This window comes from Hylobates moloch, unplaced genomic scaffold (genome assembly GCF_009828535.3).
Source record: "Hylobates moloch isolate HMO894 unplaced genomic scaffold, HMol_V3 SCAFFOLD_3, whole genome shotgun sequence".
Lineage (NCBI taxonomy): Eukaryota > Metazoa > Chordata > Mammalia > Primates > Hylobatidae > Hylobates > Hylobates moloch.
Genome location: NW_026652278.1, coordinates 72,174,565 through 72,195,140, shown reverse-complemented (window position 1 = coordinate 72,195,140; position 20,576 = coordinate 72,174,565). Strand labels below are relative to the sequence as shown.

At 48.2% G+C, this 20,576-nt stretch overlaps 2 protein-coding genes across 35 annotated transcripts in view; one reads left to right on the top strand and one right to left on the bottom strand.

Moving 5' to 3' along the window:
- The first annotated feature begins 398 nt into the window (after positions 1 to 398).
- Positions 399 to 20,576, top strand: part of KCNMA1 (potassium calcium-activated channel subfamily M alpha 1) — a 775,685-nt gene continuing 755,507 nt past the window's right edge. For 30 of the 34 annotated variants that reach the window (XM_032140900.2, XM_058436411.1, XM_032140879.2 and 27 more), the window contains exon 1: positions 399 to 1,024. In XM_032140900.2, the coding sequence (XP_031996791.1) occupies positions 641 to 1,024 (384 nt within the window). In that variant the 5' untranslated portion in view covers positions 399 to 640. The other 4 variants (XM_058436419.1, XM_032140972.2, XM_032140982.2 and 1 more) reach the window with 4 other exon arrangements.
- On the bottom strand, positions 17,424 to 19,390 carry LOC131383083 (uncharacterized). The gene is made up of 2 exons (XM_058436421.1): positions 18,327 to 19,390; positions 17,424 to 18,189 (listed from the first exon to the last, which is right to left on the bottom strand). The coding sequence occupies exons 1-2, from the start codon at positions 18,496 to 18,498 to the stop codon at positions 17,732 to 17,734; spliced, it is 630 nt and encodes a 209-aa protein (XP_058292404.1). The 5' UTR covers positions 18,499 to 19,390; the 3' UTR covers positions 17,424 to 17,731.

The window sequence follows — 20,576 nt, the reverse complement described above, 5'->3', positions numbered from 1 at the left end:
TCGCGGCCGGGCGCGCACTGGCGCGGCGAGCCGGAGCCGAGCGCAGCCGGGGGAGGAGGGCTTGCGCAGGGGCGCCCGGGCGGAGGGGGCCGATTATCCATTATTAACGAGTTGCCACCTAATAAGCGGAGAGAGGCTTGTTAGCCGCGCGGAAGGCGCTCGGGGAAGGGGGTCCCCGGCCGAGCGCAGCGCACACCCTTGGCGCACGGCGGCGGCGCGGCGCCGAGGACACCCGGGCCCGCGCGCGGAGCCGGGGCGGGCCCGGGGGCGGCGCAGACCCCGAGCGCGGGCGGCCCGCGGCGCCCCCTGGCTCTCGGCGCTCGGGGCCAGCGCAGCCCGGGGCGAGCGGGGCGCAGGCTGGGGAGGGGGAGCTGCCCGCGCACTCCATCCCCCTCCCCCCCGGGCGAGCCGGCGGCCGGGGGGAGGGCGGGCGGCGGCGGCTCGCTGTATATATCTCGGCGCACCCTGCCAGGTCGCGCACAGCGCCCCGAGCCCCGGCGCCTCCCCGCCCCCCTCCCGCGCTCCGCGGCGGCGGCGGCGGCAGCAGTAGCAGCAATATGGCTGTTGATGGGTGTTTGGGGAGGCGCTGGCGGCGGGAGGAGCTCCCCCGAGCCCCTGCGCCGGCTGCCCGTTGCTAGCTATGGCAAATGGTGGCGGCGGCGGCGGCGGCAGCAGCGGCGGCGGCGGCGGCGGCGGAGGCAGCAGTCTTAGAATGAGTAGCAGTATCCACGCGAACCATCTCAGCCTAGACGCGTCCTCCTCCTCCTCCTCCTCCTCCTCCTCCTCTTCCTCTTCTTCTTCCTCCTCCTCTTCCTCCTCGTCCTCGGTCCACGAGCCCAAGATGGATGCGCTCATCATCCCGGTGACCATGGAGGTGCCGTGCGACAGCCGGGGCCAACGCATGTGGTGGGCTTTCCTGGCCTCCTCCATGGTGACTTTCTTCGGGGGCCTCTTCATCATCTTGCTCTGGCGGACGCTCAAGTACCTGTGGACCGTGTGCTGCCACTGCGGGGGCAAGACGAAGGTAACGCGCGCCCCGGGCGCCCGCCCTCTGCGCCAGCCCCGCCGCTTCTCGGCGTCCCCTGCAGCCCACCTCCTCGCTCCGCGCCGCGCCGCGCCTCCCTCCATCCCCGCCTGCCTTCCCCTCGCCGCCTTCCCTTCCCTCGGCTCTCCCGGTGCTCTCGGATCGGGGCAGCGGGCGGCGCGCGGGGGGTGAGGAGTTGCCCCCAGCCAGTGCGCTCCGGGACGCGGACGCTCAATCCTGTCCTCTTGTTTATTGTAGTGTTGTTGGCGGCTGCGGCTGGGGCTGGGGTGGGGGACTCACAGGCTCGGGTGCCGTGGTGCGGGGTGGGGAGAGCCAACCCCGCGGGGACGGAGGAAGCTGGGGGCAGCTGGGTGCGTGTTCTGCACCGCTCACCTGTCGGGGCTCGGCTCCTGGCGGTGGGCGAGAGGGAGTACATCCGCTCATACTTTAGGAACCTGTTGGGGAGATGAGTTTGTGGGGTCAGAAAGAAGGGAAAAATCCTTTGGGCAAGGGAGAGAATAATTTTGCACAGGGGAATCCCGGGGGAGGAGCATGGCCCAAGATAACAGGGGGACTTCGAGGGGCGAGAGAAGTTGGGGAGATCCATCCCAGTATTGGGGGTAGCCCACGGGGCTGCCACTTTTGGAATGTATCGAGGTCGCATATCTGATGTAACCTCCCACTCCGTCCCTTAGGTGCTCTAGTGGAACATACCCCAAGTTCTTCGGCCTCTGTTCCTTTGCCCCCAGGCCACCCACTTTGGGTCCCCGGAAATGCAACCAGCAGCGCGGAGCTGGAGCGGGGGTCCGCCTGAGGCCGCGGTTTTACGCGGAGATCTTCCCTGGCGCTCGAGGTGGCTAGATGTCCTCGGCTTTAGCTATTCCTGGCGCAGACGCCCACTAGCACTGAGGCTGGCGACACCTTCGATGTACGGTTGCTAGGCTCACTGCCTGGTCTGTAGTTGGGTCCCTAGAGATGTCCTCCCTTCCCCACAGCCACTGGCTGGAGTGGGGGACCCGACAGTGTTTGATAGAAAACTGCAGAATAAAAAAGAAAGAACTGGAAAAAAGAGAGTGACCCAGCTGCCTTCGTTCTGAGTAATTCCCATCCTAGGGGACTTCACAACACGAACCGTTTTGGAGGGAAGGGACATCCAGGGGAATAGTGCAGGGTAGATACACATTGCAGCCTCCACATGCTCACATCTTTTCTAGTAAAGTTAAACCGAGGACCCCTCAAACTTCCACAGGGCACAGCAACTTGTAGCAGCCTCCTTGGCGGCTGAGAGAAGTAGGGAAGCCTGGGGCTATGGGTGAAGGCTGGCTATGAAAACACCAGGGGGGCGGAGGCTCTCTCTCCTGATCATTAATTATACATCCTGTTGGGTGCTGGAGCTCAGCTGTATTTTGTGGCAGCACATTTGTGTTTTGGAAAATACTGGTGTATTGGAACAAAGGGAGAAATATGAAAACCATCATTCTCTTCGTCATTCTCTGGCTTCTCCGGAGGCCTGCAGGTGTTGGCCGGAGAGTTTTCTTTGGAATTACCTTCTCAGCCGTAGAGGTTCCTTCTTATTTGTTAAGGAGGCAAACCTCCCACCTTCCAGAGAAGCCCTCAGGTTAAGCAAAGCCCTATACACCAGATCCCTGCCTAGCCTTCCTGCTGAGAACAGCTTATTCCTGGAGCCTTCAAATTCCCACATTCCCTCTCTCCATCGTTCTCCTCCACCTCCCCCAACAGTCTCAGGAATTTTGTTCCCCGGTTTACTGAGATTGAGCGACTGTCTTTAGGGGAAAGATAGCTCATAGTTGTGTGCGTCTGAAATGTTCCCTAGATGGAGTGATCTGGGTGAACTTTTTAACAGCTTGCTTTCTTTCAGGCAGGGGGCAATTTCGATCATAATGAAAACTTTTTCAATGATTGAAAATAAGTTGTGGTGTGTTCGTGAACCTGGGGTCCTAAACACAGCTTCCAAAGTCTTTTTATGTTGGGGGTACATAAATGCAATTGCAGTGTCTATAATGAAATGCTAATCCCATCGCACATACAAAGGATCTCCTAAATGATGAGCAAGCATAACTTCTGTCAGTTTACTCAAGAAAATAGGTTTTTGGCAACGATTAGAAAAAACAATTCGTAAATATTTGGCTATGTTTTGTAGCTCCAAGACCTGCTGAGTGGAAATAACTGGAAGTTAGTTGCTATAAGAAATCCGCCAGGGATGAGAGGTGATGGTGGTTTGTTTGGAAGATGTGAGGCCAGTATAGAATGAGTGCAGGTTCCTTTTGATACCATAAGTCCATTTTAAAGCACGCCCAGAATCTCTTGATATCTGCCCCTAGATTTGCTCACTTAAGCCATAGGTAGTCAGCTCATTATATGCAATAATGGTAAGTTAGGCCTTTTAAAAGCTTTTCTTTCTACGTTTGAGGTCTGTATTTTTATTGCAATTGTGTGTGTGTGTGTGTGTTTCTTTTTTTCTTTGCTTTCCAAGTATTTGGTAGTTTTGTCAAGACTCGATACACAGGCATGTATCTGGCTTAAGTTTAGAATAATAATTTTTGTGCTAGATTTCCCAAGAAAATACAGGCTGCCTTTCCAGAAAATTCTACCAGCCCTCAGATGGGTTCACCCTCACTCTCGTTCAGCCCCAAGATGGTTTGATCAAGAGCTGGAGTCCAGAGGAAAGCAGGTCTTTTGTAGCATCTGAAATTCTGTGGGAGATAAAATTCAGCAAGGAGCTCCAATTTCATGAGCGTTTGGTCTCTGGGATTGCACCAAACCTTTTTGATCAAAGGAACCCAAGACAGTGGACATGCATCGTGGGACATCTCTTCATTAGTACCTTTGGCCTCTGAATCTCAAATAGTGAATGACTTTAGTCTTTTGAAAAGAGTGGCATGTGGACTTTTTCAGAAAGTGAAGAAGAAAACATTACAATTTCCTCCTGTTGGGAACTTGGTCATAGTCATTCCAGTACTGTGTTCCTTGCTGTACTTTTTCACATTATTGTTTTTTTCCTTGTGGGATTTCATCAGAGCTCTCTATTCACTTGGGTGTGACGTTGTGAAGTTCAATCCTGTCGTAGACTATATTGAATAGGGAGCTGCTCTGGTAGCCTGAATAAAGCCATGACTTTCAAGAAGTTATTTAGCCTCTCTGGTGTCTCTCTTTCCTTGTGTATAAAATGTGGGGATTGAATTCTGTGAGTTCTAATGTCCCTTCCTGCTCTGTGATTCGATATAGGAGAGAGGGAGGAGTTGAGGAATGAGGGTTAAAGTTTCTAGCTCAGAATGTGTTTTGCAGTGCCCCAGCAATTCCTCTAGGAATTCAGCCTTGGGACAGTTACATATCTTTATTTCCATCTTCTGCTCGTCTTCCAGCATATGGTCCACTTCTCTTTAAATATCTGGAGAAACTGAGGCCAACTTCCTGATGGAGCTGTGGTTTGTTAAGGGGCCTGAGTGTGGCTGGGCATAGAGTTATTTCCATTCTCAGTTTGATCTGTTGTCCTTGTAGAAGCTTGGGCTTGATCAAGGATGGTCTGCGTGTAATGAATTATCGAGATGTTGTCTTCATGGCTGTGCCTGAGAAAACAACACGTTTTCTCTGTCAGGCTCGTGACTAATATAAATATCAGATCCCATTACAGCTTGGTAATTACCCAGGGTCTGGCCTGACGCATTCAATCAGGGCTGGAGCTTCAGTGCCGTGGAGCTCTTGATTCCAGATTGGCCCTGCTGCCTCATCTCATCCTGTCCTGGGGATCAGCTGCACCAGATGACCTTGAGATACTCCTTTTTGAGCAGATCACTTGGGGTGGCCTTGGAGGAGTTCTCAGGTCCCAGTCACGGGGGAGCTCCAGCTGACCTGTCCTTGTCCAGAGAGCTTGTGCTCCTCATTCCTTGCTCCCTCTCTCATTAATTTTTTTTTTGAGATGGAGTCTCGCTCTGTCACCCAGGCTGGAGTGCAGTGGCACGATCTTGGCTCACTGCAGCCCGCGCCTCCTGGGTTCAAGCAATTCTCCTGCCTCAGCCTCCCAAGTGGCTGGGACTGCAGGCACACGCTGCCACACCTGGCTAATTTTTGTATTTTTAGTAGAGACAGGGTTTCACCACATTGGCCAGGATGGTCTTGATCTCCTGACCTTGTGATCCGCCCACCTTGGCCTCCCAAAGTGCTGGGATTACAGGCGTGAGGTACTGCGTCCAGGCCCTGGCCCTCTTTATGGAAATGCACACTTTAGTACAAGACTCTGCAATCAGACAAACCCAAGTTCAAATCATGGATCTCACATTTATTAGCAGGGCATCTTTGACTGCCAACCATGTTGAGCTCTGATTACATCACCTATACCAAGAGCATACTGATGCTTACTTTGTAGGGTTCTTATAGGGAGCAGGAATAATGGGCACATAGCACCCTGCAAATGCCAGGCACTTAGCAGGCCTCTTGTAAGTGGTAACTACCATAGCTTCACGAAGTGCTGAGTTTATTTTCCCTTTGATTCATTGAACTTATAGTCCCTGAAGGGCGCAGACTATAACAAATAAATTTTTTGAGCCAAAAGGAGCCTTTAGATCCTGAAGTATACTGTCATAGATCAAAAAACCAGTTAGAGTCAGACTGAGACATGGGCTCGTGGCTCTTGGCTGTTGCAAGGCCGGAAGGTTAGGGCAGGGCAGCAGAGGTAGGCTCCATGGATGGGGTCCTGGCAGGATGGTTACAGTTTTGATGGTGGGGTATCAGTGGACAAACATTGACAGTATGGGGGACCAGGAGCTGCCGGGCTAGCAGAAGGGAAACACTGTGGCATTTGGTGAGCAGGTGTGGTTGTCCAGCATTGTACCCTTGAGGAGGGACAAATTCCATCCCTGTTATCCCAAGTCCAGAACTCATAGACCTGTCTCCCAAGTGATGTCACAGTCTCTTGGCCAGGACACTCACTGTCTACCCAGACCAGCTTTTCCAAGACACCCCCTAGGCCAGTGTTTCCCAAAGTGTGTTCTGTGGCACACCTGCCTTTTAAATTACCTTGTGAAAAAAAATCAGCAGGCATGGCGTGGCTGAGCTTCCCCTTTGGAGGGTCACATCACAGGCTTGGCGGCATCCTGCTGGTAGAGAAAGTGGTTAAAATGCCCTCAAATGTGCTACCTGTGAGCAGTCTTGCTTCGGTGTCAGGGCTGCTGTGCAGTGCCCAAGGTTCAGCCTGTGATCTTGGGCAAAGACGTCATGCCTTTGTGCCTCAGTTTCCTCACCTGCAAATTGAGGTCTGTGATAGAGCACAGCCTCATGGGGTGGTTTTTTTCACCAACCCGTGATAGAGCACAGCCTCATGGTGTGGTTTTTTTCACCAACCCCACTTTATAGCATTTCCTAGGAGGACACTGAGAACCTATGGCCTCCCTTTGGAAGCCTTGGGCTAGCCCTGCTTCCAGGTGCCCAGGAAACTTGACCAAACATACGTCAGGAGTAAAAGAAGAGCTGTCTGCCCCCTGCTGTTTGGCCTGGGGGATGAAGCATTCCAATGGTAAGGCCAAATGGACCTTCTCTTTGCCTCACGGCTATTTTGTTCCCTGGATGGGGACATTCATTGGTGGCTGATAGCCAGGAGTAAGTGCTTGCTTTGGGGCTGTCTCTCTCTTTCTCTCTCTCTCATCAGGGCATGGGAGGCCTGGTGCAGAAACAGTTACATTGGCATTAGATTGTAATGCCAGGACCTCCTTCCCAAAGTGGACGTCCTGGCTCACACCGGCAGTGACCATGCTAATCTGTGAATCACAGCAGCCAACACCACCTTGCCGAGCACAGATCCCCTGGAAGGTCGCCTTTGTGGTTCCAGTGAAAGGGCTGTTTGTGCTGTGATGCCAGGCCCTGGGCCCTGTGGGGAACACTGGGTCCCTTGGAGACATCCCTGGGGATCAGACAGGGCCACACCTTTCTGTGCACAGTCAGGGAGCAGACCAAGGGTGTCTCTTTTAGAACTGTTTCTTGGGTGGGTGGAACCCCATGCATTAGACACTTAGAAAAGGAAACCCAGGGACCCTCGGAGGCAAGGGTGTCCTAGCACTTTGGATAGAAGGCCTGGGGAATGTTCAGTGGGGATATCACATCTTTATCTCCAAGGACTGGAGAGTGTCTCTAGGCCTGGGCTTCTCAAACTTTTTTTTTTTTTTTTTTTTTTGACAGGGTCTCACTCTGTTGCCCAGGCTGGAGTACAGTGGCATGATCACTGCTCACTGCAGCTTCAACCTCCCAGGCTCAAGTGATTCTCTCGCCTCAGCTCCCCAAGTAGCCAAGACTATGGGTGTGTGCCAGCACGCCTGGCTAGTTTTTAAATTTTTTATAGAGATGGGGTCTCCCTATGTTGGCTGGTCTTGAACTCCTGGGTTCAAGTGATCTTCCCATCTTGGCCTCCCAAAGTGCTCCCACAGTGGTGTGAGCCACTGTGCCTGGCTTGCTCAAACTTTAATATGCTCAGGAATCACCAGGAGCTGTTAAAATGCAGGCTGTGATTCAGAAGATCCAGTGTGGGACCTGAGATTCTGCTGGTCTGGCGAGACACAGGCTTTACTGATGCTGTGCAGACCACACTTTGAATATCAAGGATCTGGTCCATCCCTCAGCCTCCGTGCAGTCCATCCCTGAAGACAGGCTTATTTTTAAATGTGGAAATTCCCAGCTCTTGAAGCAGGAAGGGATGAGAAGCAGGTTTGCTGTGCCAGACCGTTGGGTGGAGAAAACTCCGTTCAGGCCAGGGTAGTTGTGGTTCAGGCTGGGCTCTTATTTGCGAAAGCTGATGGTCCAGGTGCCTGCTCCTAAGGAACCCATCAGCATTGTGGATTTAGGGTTGGGTTGTGGTGGCCAGAGCAGTGTTTACAGGGTGTGGTCTGTGTGTTACCCACCAATGTGTGGGCTCTTCCTCGTGCCAGTTGGTCATTCTGCAAAGGGTGTGGCTTCCCGAAGTCCAGGAGGGCAACCCAGCCAAACCACCTCCTTGCAAAATTAAAGGCTGGTGGTGTCACCAGGACTGCACTGCGGTGATGCTCCAGGCTGGCTGAGGACCACTCCCTCTGGAGTGTTTGAAGTCAGTGGGCATCAAGACTGCCAGCCTGATTTTCCGTAGGGGCCTGGGTGGGCCTTCCCAAATGGAGGGTTCAACCTCAAAGAATTGGCTGAAGAGCTGCCCGTGGAGTGACTGGGGGACACGCGTGGCACCGTGCTGTGTGGCCCTCCAATGCACTTCTTAAGAATTCCAGCAGATGAAAGTGAAAGTAGCTCCTTTTCTCACCATACCAGGGTTTTTCATAGCTCACACCGTCAGGGACTTTTTCCATGAGATGTGCTTTTTATGTTGTTTCATCATCAGAGGGGAGCACCGTGAGTGTCTGCAGCAGGCAGAATGAAGAAGGACCTGGTGGCATCATGGCCTGCACACAGTAGGCCCTCAAAGAAGTCTTCTGGTTATAATTATTGTTGTTTTTGCTTTTGTTGCATATTAAGTGTATACAATGTGCCAGAAACCAAGCTAGGTGCTGGGGTTAAAATAATTAAGACCCAGTTCTGACTCCCTGCTTGTTAGGACTTTTATTAGTACTTGACAGGCTGAGCAGAGGAGAAAACAGTTATCTTCTCATGGAATATGAACATCTGATCTCTGAATTGCCTGCAAACTCCTTGAGGGCAGGAACTGTAAACACACAGCAAATGTAAACACACATAGATGTTGGAAGGCTCTTTCCAGTGGTTAACTGGGGGCTGAACGAGAATGCATTGGTTGGGGGTGGCAAATATATTTTGCTGCTTTTTTGGGTAATTTGTTAGATGCTATGGAGAAACTCCTGGTGAAAGAGATGGGCTTGGATTGTTGACAACATGGTGCTTGAATCATTCATGGATTTTAATTATTCATGCCACCTGGTTTCTCTTGATCAGTAGCTAACAAGAATTTAGTTCATAATGGGCAATTGTTTGTGAGGTGGATGAGTCAGGCACGGGAGGAAAGGGCAGTTTCAAAAGAATGGCTGCTTTAAGATGGAACTTGCTTTGTTTTTGGCATTATTTGGTGATTGTCTTGGGACATTATGTCTAATTGCCAATTTGGAACTGTAATTGGCACTCCAGGCCCAGAATGGATATGTACTTAACGTTGTCAAGCTGAGCCTTGGAATCATCTCCCTGTAAGATCTTGTTACCTGTATGACTAATACTTCTTCACGTGGCCAAAATAAAAATTATTTAACACACCACATTTCTTTTCTATTCTTTATGCTGGTTCACTGGCCTCTCTACCAGATTTTCTTGGGGACTCAGATCCGGTGGCCTCTGGGCATTTCAAAGCGAATTCACAGGAAAGCCTGAATTCCAGCCTTCTCCCCCTCCTCCTCTCGCTCCTTCCTTTCTTTTACATCCTTCTTTCCTTAGTGGCTCTCATTCCTGACGGTTTCTGTGGAAACTTGGTGCTGTTTAATTTTGATTTCTGGCACAATAGGGAGGAATACTTCAATTTGGGAAAGAAGTAATTAAGGTAAACATTATGTAGATCTCCCCATTATCAGAGTTGACTTTTACTTGGGGAAGGGGTGTTTTTTTAAAAAGGAAAAATAGGATTTTAGATTTTTTTTTTTTTTTGAGACAGAGCCTTGCTGTGTTGCCCAGGCTGGCAGGCTGGAGTGCAGTGGCATGATCTCGGCTCACTGTATAACCCCCTCCAGGGTTCTAGTGCCTTAGCCTCCCGAGTACCTGGCATTCCAGGTGCACGCCCCCCATGCCTGGCTAATTTTTGTATTTTTAATGGAGACGGGGTTTCACCATGTCAGTCAGGCTGGTCTTGAACTCCTGACCTCAAATGATCCACCCGCCTTGGCCTCCCAAAGTGCTGGGATTACAGACATGAGCCACCGCGCCCGGCCAGATTTTAGGTTTTTGACTTGAAGTGAAATTAATTTCCATCTGTTAGCTGCTGAAGTCTGGGACCATGATGTCTTTTGCAAAGGAGTTTTTAAGGCAAGACTGTCAGTAATATTCTTTCCAGGGACACTTCTAACTGTACGAAACTATTCAGCCACTATGGGTCTGCATCTTTGCACATCATTGTAAACCAAATTATCTACAGGCTGTTGGGCTGCCTGTATGTGCATTTCGAGTTGGGAGTATAAGATGAGTATTTGTTTTATTTTCTGGTTCCATGTCTTGTTCTTGCTCCTTCATCCCTTTTAGAGACTGGACAGTCCTCTCTGTCTTCATCTTTGGGAGTGAACTGGGGCTGGAGGGTGGGATCGAGAGTGGCCTCTGCTGGTTGGGGGCTTCAAGTTTGTAGATTAGTAGACAACAAATAGTGACCTGATTTAACAAGTGCAGAAGCGCATGGAACTATAAACTCACGGTGGTGGAAGGAAGCTTTGGGGCCTCAGGCCCTATGTGCTTCCTCCCCAGTGCTGGAAGCCCACCCTACCAGCGTGTTTATGATCTCCTGAGGCCGCTATTCCACTGGGGACAAACCCACCTTACGATGAGCTTGGAAAGATCTTTCTGTTTGCACTAGTCCCTCTTTGCTTCTAGTCTGTGTCTGGGACACGCAGAAGAAGCCTTGGTGGACGGTAGATTTCAAATTCTAAATCCAGTCCAGGAAGGGACAGAGCTGGGTGGTGTTTCCATGTCCGCAGTGTTGTTGAGACATAGAGTGACCTTAACCTTAACTTGTGTTTCCTCCATGAAGGCCACTTTCTTTTTCTCCCTGATGTCTTCTCTGGGTTCCTCGTCCTCTTGAGACAGTGTGGTTTCCCTTTGCCCCTTTGCCCCTTTGCCCAGAGTTCAGAAAACAACCCATTCTGGTTGTTTCTTGAAGTTTGCCTTCTGAGGTCTTTTCGGTCTTGTCAGCAGCTGTGGCTGGAGGCTTTTGACTGTCGCCGGGCCATAAATTCACCTCCTTATCAATGTCACGTGCTCTGTATCTCCAAGATTTAGCCCCCTTCTCAGTTTCACGCAGGGGTCGTAATTCTGGGGCCCTGCCAAGAATTTGGATGTAGGGTACGGAGCCTTTGTTAGGAAACTCGAGTTGGATTCCATTTTCTAGGTATTGACTCTTTTTCATCTAGGGAGACAGACAGTGCTCTTTAACCTCTTTTTGCATCACTTGAATACAGCCGCTTCTTAGAATAGGAGGCTCTTTCTTTCCCACCTGCTCATTGGGTCTCCTTTCCTCTGGGGCTCCCGTATGCCTCTGCTGTCATCTCCCCTATTTTGCTGAACAGAAAGAAACCAGAAAAGAAAAGAGAGCAAAACACACAAGGGAAGAAGGTGAGGGAGGGCAGGAGGTAGAGGGAGAGGTTCACACCAAGGAAAAAAGAATTTCTCCTCTGAGAGTTAGAGGTTGGATAAATAGCTAATTGGATGGATTTTGGTTTTAGTTCCCTCACCTTTGTCTTAATGCATAAATCATATCAAATGACCTCACCTCCAAGGAGTAAAGCATATATAAAGACCAGTGGGTAGAATGAGTTCACATTTGGAAAATTTTAGCTCTTCAAATAAGACATTCTGTGGAATGAACTGATAGCACGCGGCCTGTGTGGCTCAGAGGTGAAGCGTTGGCAGGCTTTGTGGGGGATGTTCTTTGTGTGCTTGTTAACGAAGAGCAGAATTCTGCTCCTCTTTGGGAGAAGTTGCCACATTCATGTTGTTTTCTCTTTAGGTGGTTTTGGAAAGTGGACCCTTTGTGGCTCTAGAAGGGGAAAAAGTGGGCCTCCAGTTATTCAAACAGAGAACTCAGAGATAAGCGTTCCAAGGCTTGGAGGAAAGATTTCGAAGATGAAAGGCCTTACCCAAGTGCTAGGGATTTTTATGACCAACATTAGCTGGCAACAGCTTAATATACATTGTTGTTCTCCTTCCTCCATCTGGGAACACTTTGCTTCCAGAGCTTAGAGGAATTATTTCAGCTGCCCGTGAATTACGGTCATTTCTCCTGTGGATTGTGGCAGCCACAGCCGATCAGGTGATAGATTCTTGAAGAGTATAGGAATGATGTCTCTAGCTGAGGCCACAAGAGGGCTCAACAGTTTGCCTCAGTCTAAAAAAAAACCCAATCATTTCTTAAGTTCTTTCACAACCCTGTTTTCTCCATAGGATTTACTTTTTAACTTCAGTATTTTATATTTTGTCCTTAATCCTAAATACACTACATGTTCATTGTAGAAAACGTGGGCTGTGCAGCGGCATTAAACAAAAAGGATACAGTCACACCTGTTAGGATGGCTACTGTCAAAAAAAATAGAAAATCACCAGTGTTGGTGAGGATGTGGAGAAATTGGAACCCTTGTGCAGTGTTTGTGGGAATGCAAAATGGTACAGATGCGGTGGAAAGCAGTATGGCAGTTTCTCAAAACAAATTAATCATTGAATTATCATATAATCCAGCAATTCTACTTCTGGGTAGATATCCAAAAAACTTAAAAGCAGGGTCTTAAGGAGATATTTGTGCACCCATGTTCACAGCAGCATTATTTACAATGGCCAAAGGTGGAAGCAATTCAAGGGTTCATTCACAGATGAATAGATTAGCGAATTGTGTAGGTACATACAACAGAGTATTATTCAACTTTAAAAGGGAAGGCAAGTCTGACACGTGCTACCACACAGATGAACATTGAGGACATCAGCCAAATGAAATAAGCCAGTCACAAAAGGATAAGTTCCACTTACATGAGGTACATAGAGTTGCCAAACTCATAGAAACAGAAAGTAGAAGGGTAGTTTCCAGGGGCCAGAGGGAGGGAAGTGTTTAATGGGTATGGGGTTTCAGTTTGGTAAGATGAAAAAGTTCTGGAGATGGGTTGCACAACAATGTGAAACATGCACATTTTTAAGTGTGAAGTACTACGCACTTAAAAATGGTTAAGATGGTACATTTTTTTTTTTTTTTTGGTGGAGTCTTGCTCTGTCGCCCAGGCTGGAGTGCAGTGGCATGATCTTGGCTCACTGCAAGCTCTGCCTCCTGGCTTCAAGCCATTCTTCTGCCTCAGCCTCCCGAGTAGCTGGGACTACAGGCACCCACCACCGCGCCTGGCTAATTTTTTGTATTTTTAGTAGAGACGGGGTTTCACCATGGTCTGGATCTCCTGATCTCGTGATCCGCCCGCCTCGGCCTCCCAAAGTGCTGGGATTACAGGCGTGAGCCACTGCGCCCGGCCTAAGATGGTACATTTTTATCTTCTGTGTATTTCACCACAATTATAAATAAACATTTGAGAAAAGGGAAAAACATTCCCCCAAATTCCCCCTCCAGGAGATGACCACCATTATCTTTGGGCACATTTCCTTCCCTGACATGTTCTTTACCATGGCGTTCTTGTTTTCTTGGTGGGCAGCTAGTGTTCTTTCTCTAAAGATTGCAACCCCTCTAGAAGTACCCAGGCTGACTTTGATTTAGGCGCTGCCTACATTGAGAGCAGACAAATGAAGAGAACAACCCTCTTTCTGCCTGTGGGGTCTGGTTTAATGGTGTCTACTCTTAGAGTGAAGTTAAGGGAGCGCTGGATTTTTAATTTTGACATATGACAAGTGACTAGCTACAGTGTCTTAGACAAGTCATAGGCTCCGGGCCTTAGTTTTCTCATGCATATAACAAATTCTCTGATTTCATGATTTCAATATAAAGCCATTTCTTAAGTCAGATTTTAAAACTATCATTTTTACCTGATAAAGAACCAAAGATTAAGTTATTGAGGGCAGTAGATCCAGGGAGAAGTTCTTATTCTACCATAAAACACAAGAGTGAAATTTGGTTGACATGTCCCCAGAACTTCAATATTGACTTTGATGACATATTTAAGAATTACAATCTGGGGACACAGGCCCCATTGGAAATACCATCAACCTGTCATTTTAAAAAAAAGTCTCAGAAATAGGTTTTTGTGACTCTGCTATTACTTCTAATGATATAGCCACACCACTTTTGAGGTTTTAATTTTAATTTTTGGTGTGGGGGAATGGCTCAGAACATCTTAGATTATAGACTATAAATAGTGTGCTATGATAGGCTGGCTTTGTTGAGGTTGAACATAAAAAGAAACATCTGATTAAAGAGAAGGTCGTGCAAATCAACTTACTTTGATCCTTTTCCTTAACTTGCCCCAAAAGGCAGCCTTGGAGCCAGAATGTTCATCTCAGCCCTGTTCCACGGAGCATTCCAGCTGCCGAAAGCAGGGATAAGATGACCGCGGCTTCTGTGGCAAAAGAGCAAGTGTCTGAAGGGATGATTCCCAAATACTCAATAACCTCCGGAAAAAACTCCCCCTGAACCATAAGCAGCCAGCACATCAGAGCTTACTGGAATGGTTCTCTTAGGTTACATAACATCGATTCGATTATGCTACCGGAGCCATGCATTAAATTTTAACTTGTCACAGATACATTACATTAACACTTCGCAAATCCACAGAGTACCAGGTAGCTTTGGGGTGTTGGTAATTGTGTAGGACTTGCTGCAATCCAGGCAAAAATACTTAGTTGTACATTTTGTTTCTTCTGTACTATAGTTTAACTCTTATTGGGGGTGCAAACATCCTCCAAGTATTCTTTCTTTTTTTTTTTTGAGACGGAGTCTTGGTCTGTCGTCCAGGCTAGGGTGCAGTGGCACGATCTCGGCTCACCTCAACCTTTGTCTCCTGGGTTCAAGCAATTCTCCTGCCTCAGCCTCCCACGTAACTGGGATTACAGACACGCGCCACCATGAACGGCTAATTTTTGTGTGTGTGTGTGTGTGTGTATTTTTAGTAGAGACGGGGTTTTACCATGTTGGCCAGGCTGGTCTCGAACTCCTTATCTCAAGTGATCCACCTGCCTCGGCCTCCCAAAGTGCTGGGATTACAGGTGTGAGCCACTGCACCCAGCTGTTCTAAGTACTTCTTACAAAATAAACTAAAAATTTAGACAATAGTGATTGCCACCGTAGTACTGAATGCTTGATTTATGACCATGAACTAGATATGACAGAGGTTTTTAAAACTCTGTGAACCTTTTCATTTTCCCGTGATAGGCAATGCAAGTGCTGTATTTTTAATTGGTCCCTTTTTAAAGTCAGGAGATGAAATGTTATCATTCAAATCTCTCCTAAGTTGCATGGAAACTAATAAAATCACGAAGGTTTCTATTTGTACTCTATGAACACAGACTGTAATGAAACTGAAACAGCTATCTCCAGGGATGATGCTATTTAAATTCTAGCCAGGGCTTTAAAATGATTTTCTTGGTGAAAACAGAAACTGGCAACTGAGATGTTCCTGTTCTTTCTTCCTCATCTCACCAGTGCCTGTTCACCCATGATCCTTTTTACTTCCTGACCTCAGAAAATGAATGTAAAGCAAGAACCTCCAGTCTCTAAGATAGCCTGTCAATTAGAACAAACTTGAGTGGCTTCTAAGCATTAAGCATTGTTTTAAGCTCGTTATGTTTATTCTGTTATTTAATCCTCAAAACAATCCTGTGATGTAGGCCCCTTTTAAATTCCCATTTTACAGGTTAGAAAATGGATGCATAGAGAAAGAAAATGTTTTTCTTTTTTTGGATAACAAACTTTGAGTGATTACTGTGTGTCTGGTTGTTTTTAAACTATGTGTATTATATAATCGTCACAACAACCTAGTGAATTCGGTGGTATTATTATCCTCACTTATGGATTAGAAAACTGAGGCACAGAGAGGTTGAGTAACTGCTCAGGGTCACACACAGGTGAGGGGCAGAGCCAGTTTAAATCCAGGCAGGTGGGCTGTGGATCCCATGCACCTAATACCACACTGTACACCTCATTTATACCTCCTTAGCTCTTCCTGGCCACAGTGTGAGGGAAACTCTGATGACATAGACAGGACTGAAAAGAGGAGTGGTGTATTGTTCCTGGAGAGATGTGAGGTCCCTTGACAAGTTCAGAGAGTTTCATACTACCGAATTCTCAGGTATGTCAATTCCCAGGATGAGAAGGAACCTTAAATGTTGTCTAGTCCTATTACATTCCCTGAGTCCTAGTTTTTCTTGCTGGAAAATGGGATAATCACATTTTCTCCACTCGACAGGCAGTGGACTGTGTACAGTCATGCAGGTTACTCAATGTACATGCAGGTTACTCAATGTACAACTCCAGGACTGTTATGAGATTCACATCAGGTGACATATAATTGTACTTTATGAACCACAGCACATGTGCCACATCTCTGTGCTGGGGGTTATGTGGAGGCACAGAATCAATATTGGGTCATTTTTCTGATTATCAACAGCCTTCCATGAAGTTTTGGAGAAAAACGCTATTTTTCTCTAAAACCTCCACCTCCTGGGCTCAAGCAATCTCCCACCTCAGCCTCCCGAGTAGCTGGGACTGCAGGCATGTGACTACAGGCATGCACCATCATGCCTGGCTAATTTTTCATATTTTTGGTGGAGATGGAGTTTTGCCATGTTGCCCAGGCTGGTCTCTAACTCTTGAGCTCAAGTGGTCCACCTGCCTCGGCCCCCAAAGTGCTGGAATTACAAGCGTGAGCCACTGTGCCCAGCAGAAAAACACTATTTTTGGTATTAACACTTACACTGTACACAGAGTATATTGGAGGTAGGATGCAGAATTTAAGTAGGTTTTTAAAAACTTGAGAGAGGGGTGTGTGTGTGTATGTGTGTGTGTATGTACGTATACATATGTGTGAGATGCACACAGATCCAAGAGAGCATGGGGGACCAGCAAAGTTTGCACCCACCAGCAAAGTCTCATCATTAAACCATGGACCTGTGCATCCTGGTGTGGAATGATGCCTTATTATCCCCACCCACGGCCTACTCATATCGCAAACTCTGAAACTGTGTTAGTAAAAGAATGGGAATTCTGTGAAAGAGCAATAAATTATCCAAATTCCAGATCTGTTAAAATTTAGCGCACTTGGATCTTGGTGTGACAGAGAATTTAATCTGTACACTCAGAAGAAGGTAGTGGTTAATTCATTCAGTGGTTATGAATCTTCCTTGCCTTAGAAAGATCAATTCCTTGTGCCTCTCCACCTCCATGGCCTGGAAATACATTATTATATTTCAATATGGCTCTCTTTCTAGACCATAGGGCATTGTGGCCATGTGCCTGCCAAACCCCATGCATGGAATATTTGGAAGCAGAAGACAAATTGGTTAGTTAGCAAATCTTTATTAGCATGCCTGTCCTTTTCCTGGGGATATGGGGTCATGTAAGACATCATTTCCTCTCTGGCAATACCGGTAACCATATTGCATAATTCCAGGGCGCCACTCACATCCTGGTCATGAATGAAGCCCTCTGGAGTTGTGCAGTGCACAGCCTGCATGCCCATATGTATTGTCTTTTCTAGGCATCTAGCTGTGTTTATATAAAACCCTTACACAACAAATCAAAAACACAGTGCAAAGCCCATAATTCTTAATGGCAATGTGAATAACAGAAACAACAAGAATTTGGGTTTCCGAAAAGGGGGAGAAAATAGAACTGGCCATAGAGGGAGTGGCCAGAGAGAACCCACCGGGGATGTGGGGTTATGACAGCAGCCCCATCCTATCCTCCAAATCCAGCCTCTGCAACAGGCGCTCTCCCTAACTTCTGATCACTGTGCAGCTCCTGACATGATACAAGAGGCCTCCCAGGCCTCTGTGCCTGTTCTAAGCATGAGCCTTGGAGAAGAGAGCATGCTCAGTGCCATCTCATGTGTATCCCATGGACAAGGAATAATAGGACCCTGAGGACTTAGAAAAGCCTTCTCTGTTGCCAACTGTGCTATTTTTACCTCCCTCCCACGGCTCCTGCTTTCCCCAGGTATTTGTCAGCAGAGCGTCTTGCACCTGCATGGAAAGTGGCAGTCGGGGCCCAGGACTGCCTTGTGCTGTGCAGGCCACAGCAGTCTCCTTACCAGGCCTGGCGGCCAGGCCCAGCCTCTGAGGCTGGCAGGCTGTGGTGAGGATGGTTGCATAACTGGCCTTTCTGCCGCTGGCTCTGGGTGAGGTCGAGCCAGAGAAAACAGGTCCGCAGTCCACAGCCCCTCCCAGGCACTGGTGCAACAGACGGGCTTGTGGGCCTGGTGCTGACCCCTCATAGTCAGGAGCCACCCTTGCTCTTGAGCTGCTGATCATCACTGCAGAGTGCCCAGGTCTGATCAACATCCCTGCTGGGAAAAGCGGAGATGACCTGGCATGGTCCATAGTGATCCAAATGTGATAGAAGGCTGGGGGTGGCCCCAGGGATGGCCTACTCCTTCCCTTCCAACCCTCCATCTCCTCCATCCTTCAAGTCTTAGCTCACCTTGCTGGGAATGCCACCTTCCTGGGAAGCCTTCTCTATCTACCCTGGTCAGCTTTCTCTGCCTCTCCCTTCCCTGATGCTTCCTCACTGTTTGTTCTTCCATCCTGGATGGGGAGCAGCCATCTGATGCTGCACCCCTATTTTCTATGCAGGCATCCTGTCTCCTCTGCATACAGCTCCTTGTGGACACGGCTGGTCCTGGTTTCTTTTGGATCTGTGCCTGGCAGGTGGTCCTAGAGGGTGGTGATCGGGGGTCACTCAATGCGGTGGCTGGTCTTCAGAGCAGGCCCTCAGTGAACCACGACTCCTCATGTTCATCCTCTTGGTTTGTCCCCTTTGGGGCAGAGCTAGCCCCTGTAATCCATTGTTTGCTTTTATAACCCATGGATTGTGGTGGAAATGATGCTATGTGACTTCTGAGGCTATGTTGGAAGAACCCTGGCAGTTCGTTTGTTATCTGGGAATGCTACTTCTTAGGGAAGTTGGCCACTATAGGGGGAAGAGTGAGAGTGAGAGGAAGCACGTGCATGGGCACACGAGAAAGAGAGAGAGAGAGAGAGACAGACAGACAGACAGACACTACCGGGGCACCACGCGTATGTGTGAAGATGCCATCATGGGAGTGGGTCCTCCGACCCCAGCTGACATAGATTGGAGATGAACCCACCAGCTGATCCCTCTATGAATTCCTGACTTAAAAGTCATGAACAAAATGAAATGATTGTTTTAAGCCACTACATTTTGGGGTAATTTGTTACACAGCCATGGATAACAAAACTGGAACAAATAATTACTATTTAATGAGGTCCTTTCACAAGGTCCAGCTCCTGTCCTCTCTCTAGGTTCCTCTTAACATCGTCCCAGGCTCTCCACACCCAGCCGCTTAGGACTTCCTTCATTTCATTAAACCTTTTGATTTTTACCTCTGGGCCTTCACACATGCTGTCCACACTAGCTGGACTTTTCTTTTCTTGTCCTCCTTCTCCCCTTCCACTTAGCTGACTCCTGTTTATCCAGGGATGTGCTGGTAAATGATTAACAACTGGATTTCTAGAGAAGAAAGCCCCTATGTACAGTGTTCGTCAATTCCTATGGTATAAATATTCCTGCCCTGGCTGGTTTGAAGACACCAGTGTGATGTCACAGAACATAGGGTATTGTTATCCATGCTTGGCAGATGTGGAAACTGAAGCCCAGAGGAGTTCAGTCACTTTTCTGGGTAAATCCCAGGCAGATATGGCCTCTGATAGAGACCATGCTCTTTCCTGTTCTCCTGAAGAACCAGTAGCTATGAGCACAGGTAATATTGCTGCTGGGCCATCCTGTTTCTTCTAGACGAGTGGTCTTCCCTCTGCATTTCTTGAGTTGCTGCAGGCTTTACCTTATGCTTACCATACTTGGCCAGTTGCCAGTTACCACACCACGCAGCTGGTTTCTCTCCTGGACCATATTTATGGTATCTAGACTCTGGTGTGGGCAGTGGTGATGGAATCATTGAGGCAACAGGGACCTGTGAGTCCATCTTGAGGTTTGATTAACTGTGTATTAGTCAGCTAGGCCACCTATGTAACAAGAGGTCAACATATCAATGACTTAATACAGCAGAAGTTTACATATTGCTCATCCAAAGTACCATTGATGGTGTGTGTGGAGGGTGCAGTGAGGACACACTTCAGACAGTCATTAAGGACCCCGGCTCCTTTCACTTGTGGACCTGAAATCTTCTAGGGGCCCCTGAAGGTCTCTGCTGGACCCTCTGCATCTGTCTGGATGATAGGGGATGAGAAGTAAGGATCATGAGGGGTAGTTTTGTGGGGGTAGTTATGGAAGTCATTCACATCATGTCTACCCACACAGTTCATTGGCCAGAACTTGGTCACATGGTATTTTAACTGCAAGGGATCCTGGGAAATGTAGCACTGCACCCAGGAGATTGAAATAGATTTGGAGAACACCTGGACTGCTGAAGGGGCTCCCGAGTCCCACACTGAGGGCTTCTGCTGTCCATAGCTGGCTCTGCCAGAATCATTATCATGACCCAATAAGAAAACTGAATGTTTGCTGGGTATTTGCTAGGTGTCAGACATGGTGTCAAGCACTTTATATGCATTATCTCAATCCTCTAAATCAGCCTATGATGTAGATACTATCTGTATTATTCCCATTTTACAGATGTACAAAAACTGGGGCTTGCAATGGCTGTGTGATGTCACTTGCCCAAGAGACATCCTTAATAAGTGGCAGTACTGG

Bases quoted from the DNA above. Each gene is read 5' to 3' on its own strand.
- LOC131383083 (XM_058436421.1), bottom strand. From the start codon at position 18,498: ATGCAGAGGAGACAGGATGCCTGCATAGAAAATAGGGGTGCAGCATCA. The intron at 18,190-18,326 runs GTGAGCTAAGAC...TTTTCCCAGCAG, and splicing joins AAGGTGGCATTCCCAGCAAG to GGATGTTGATCAGACCTGGG.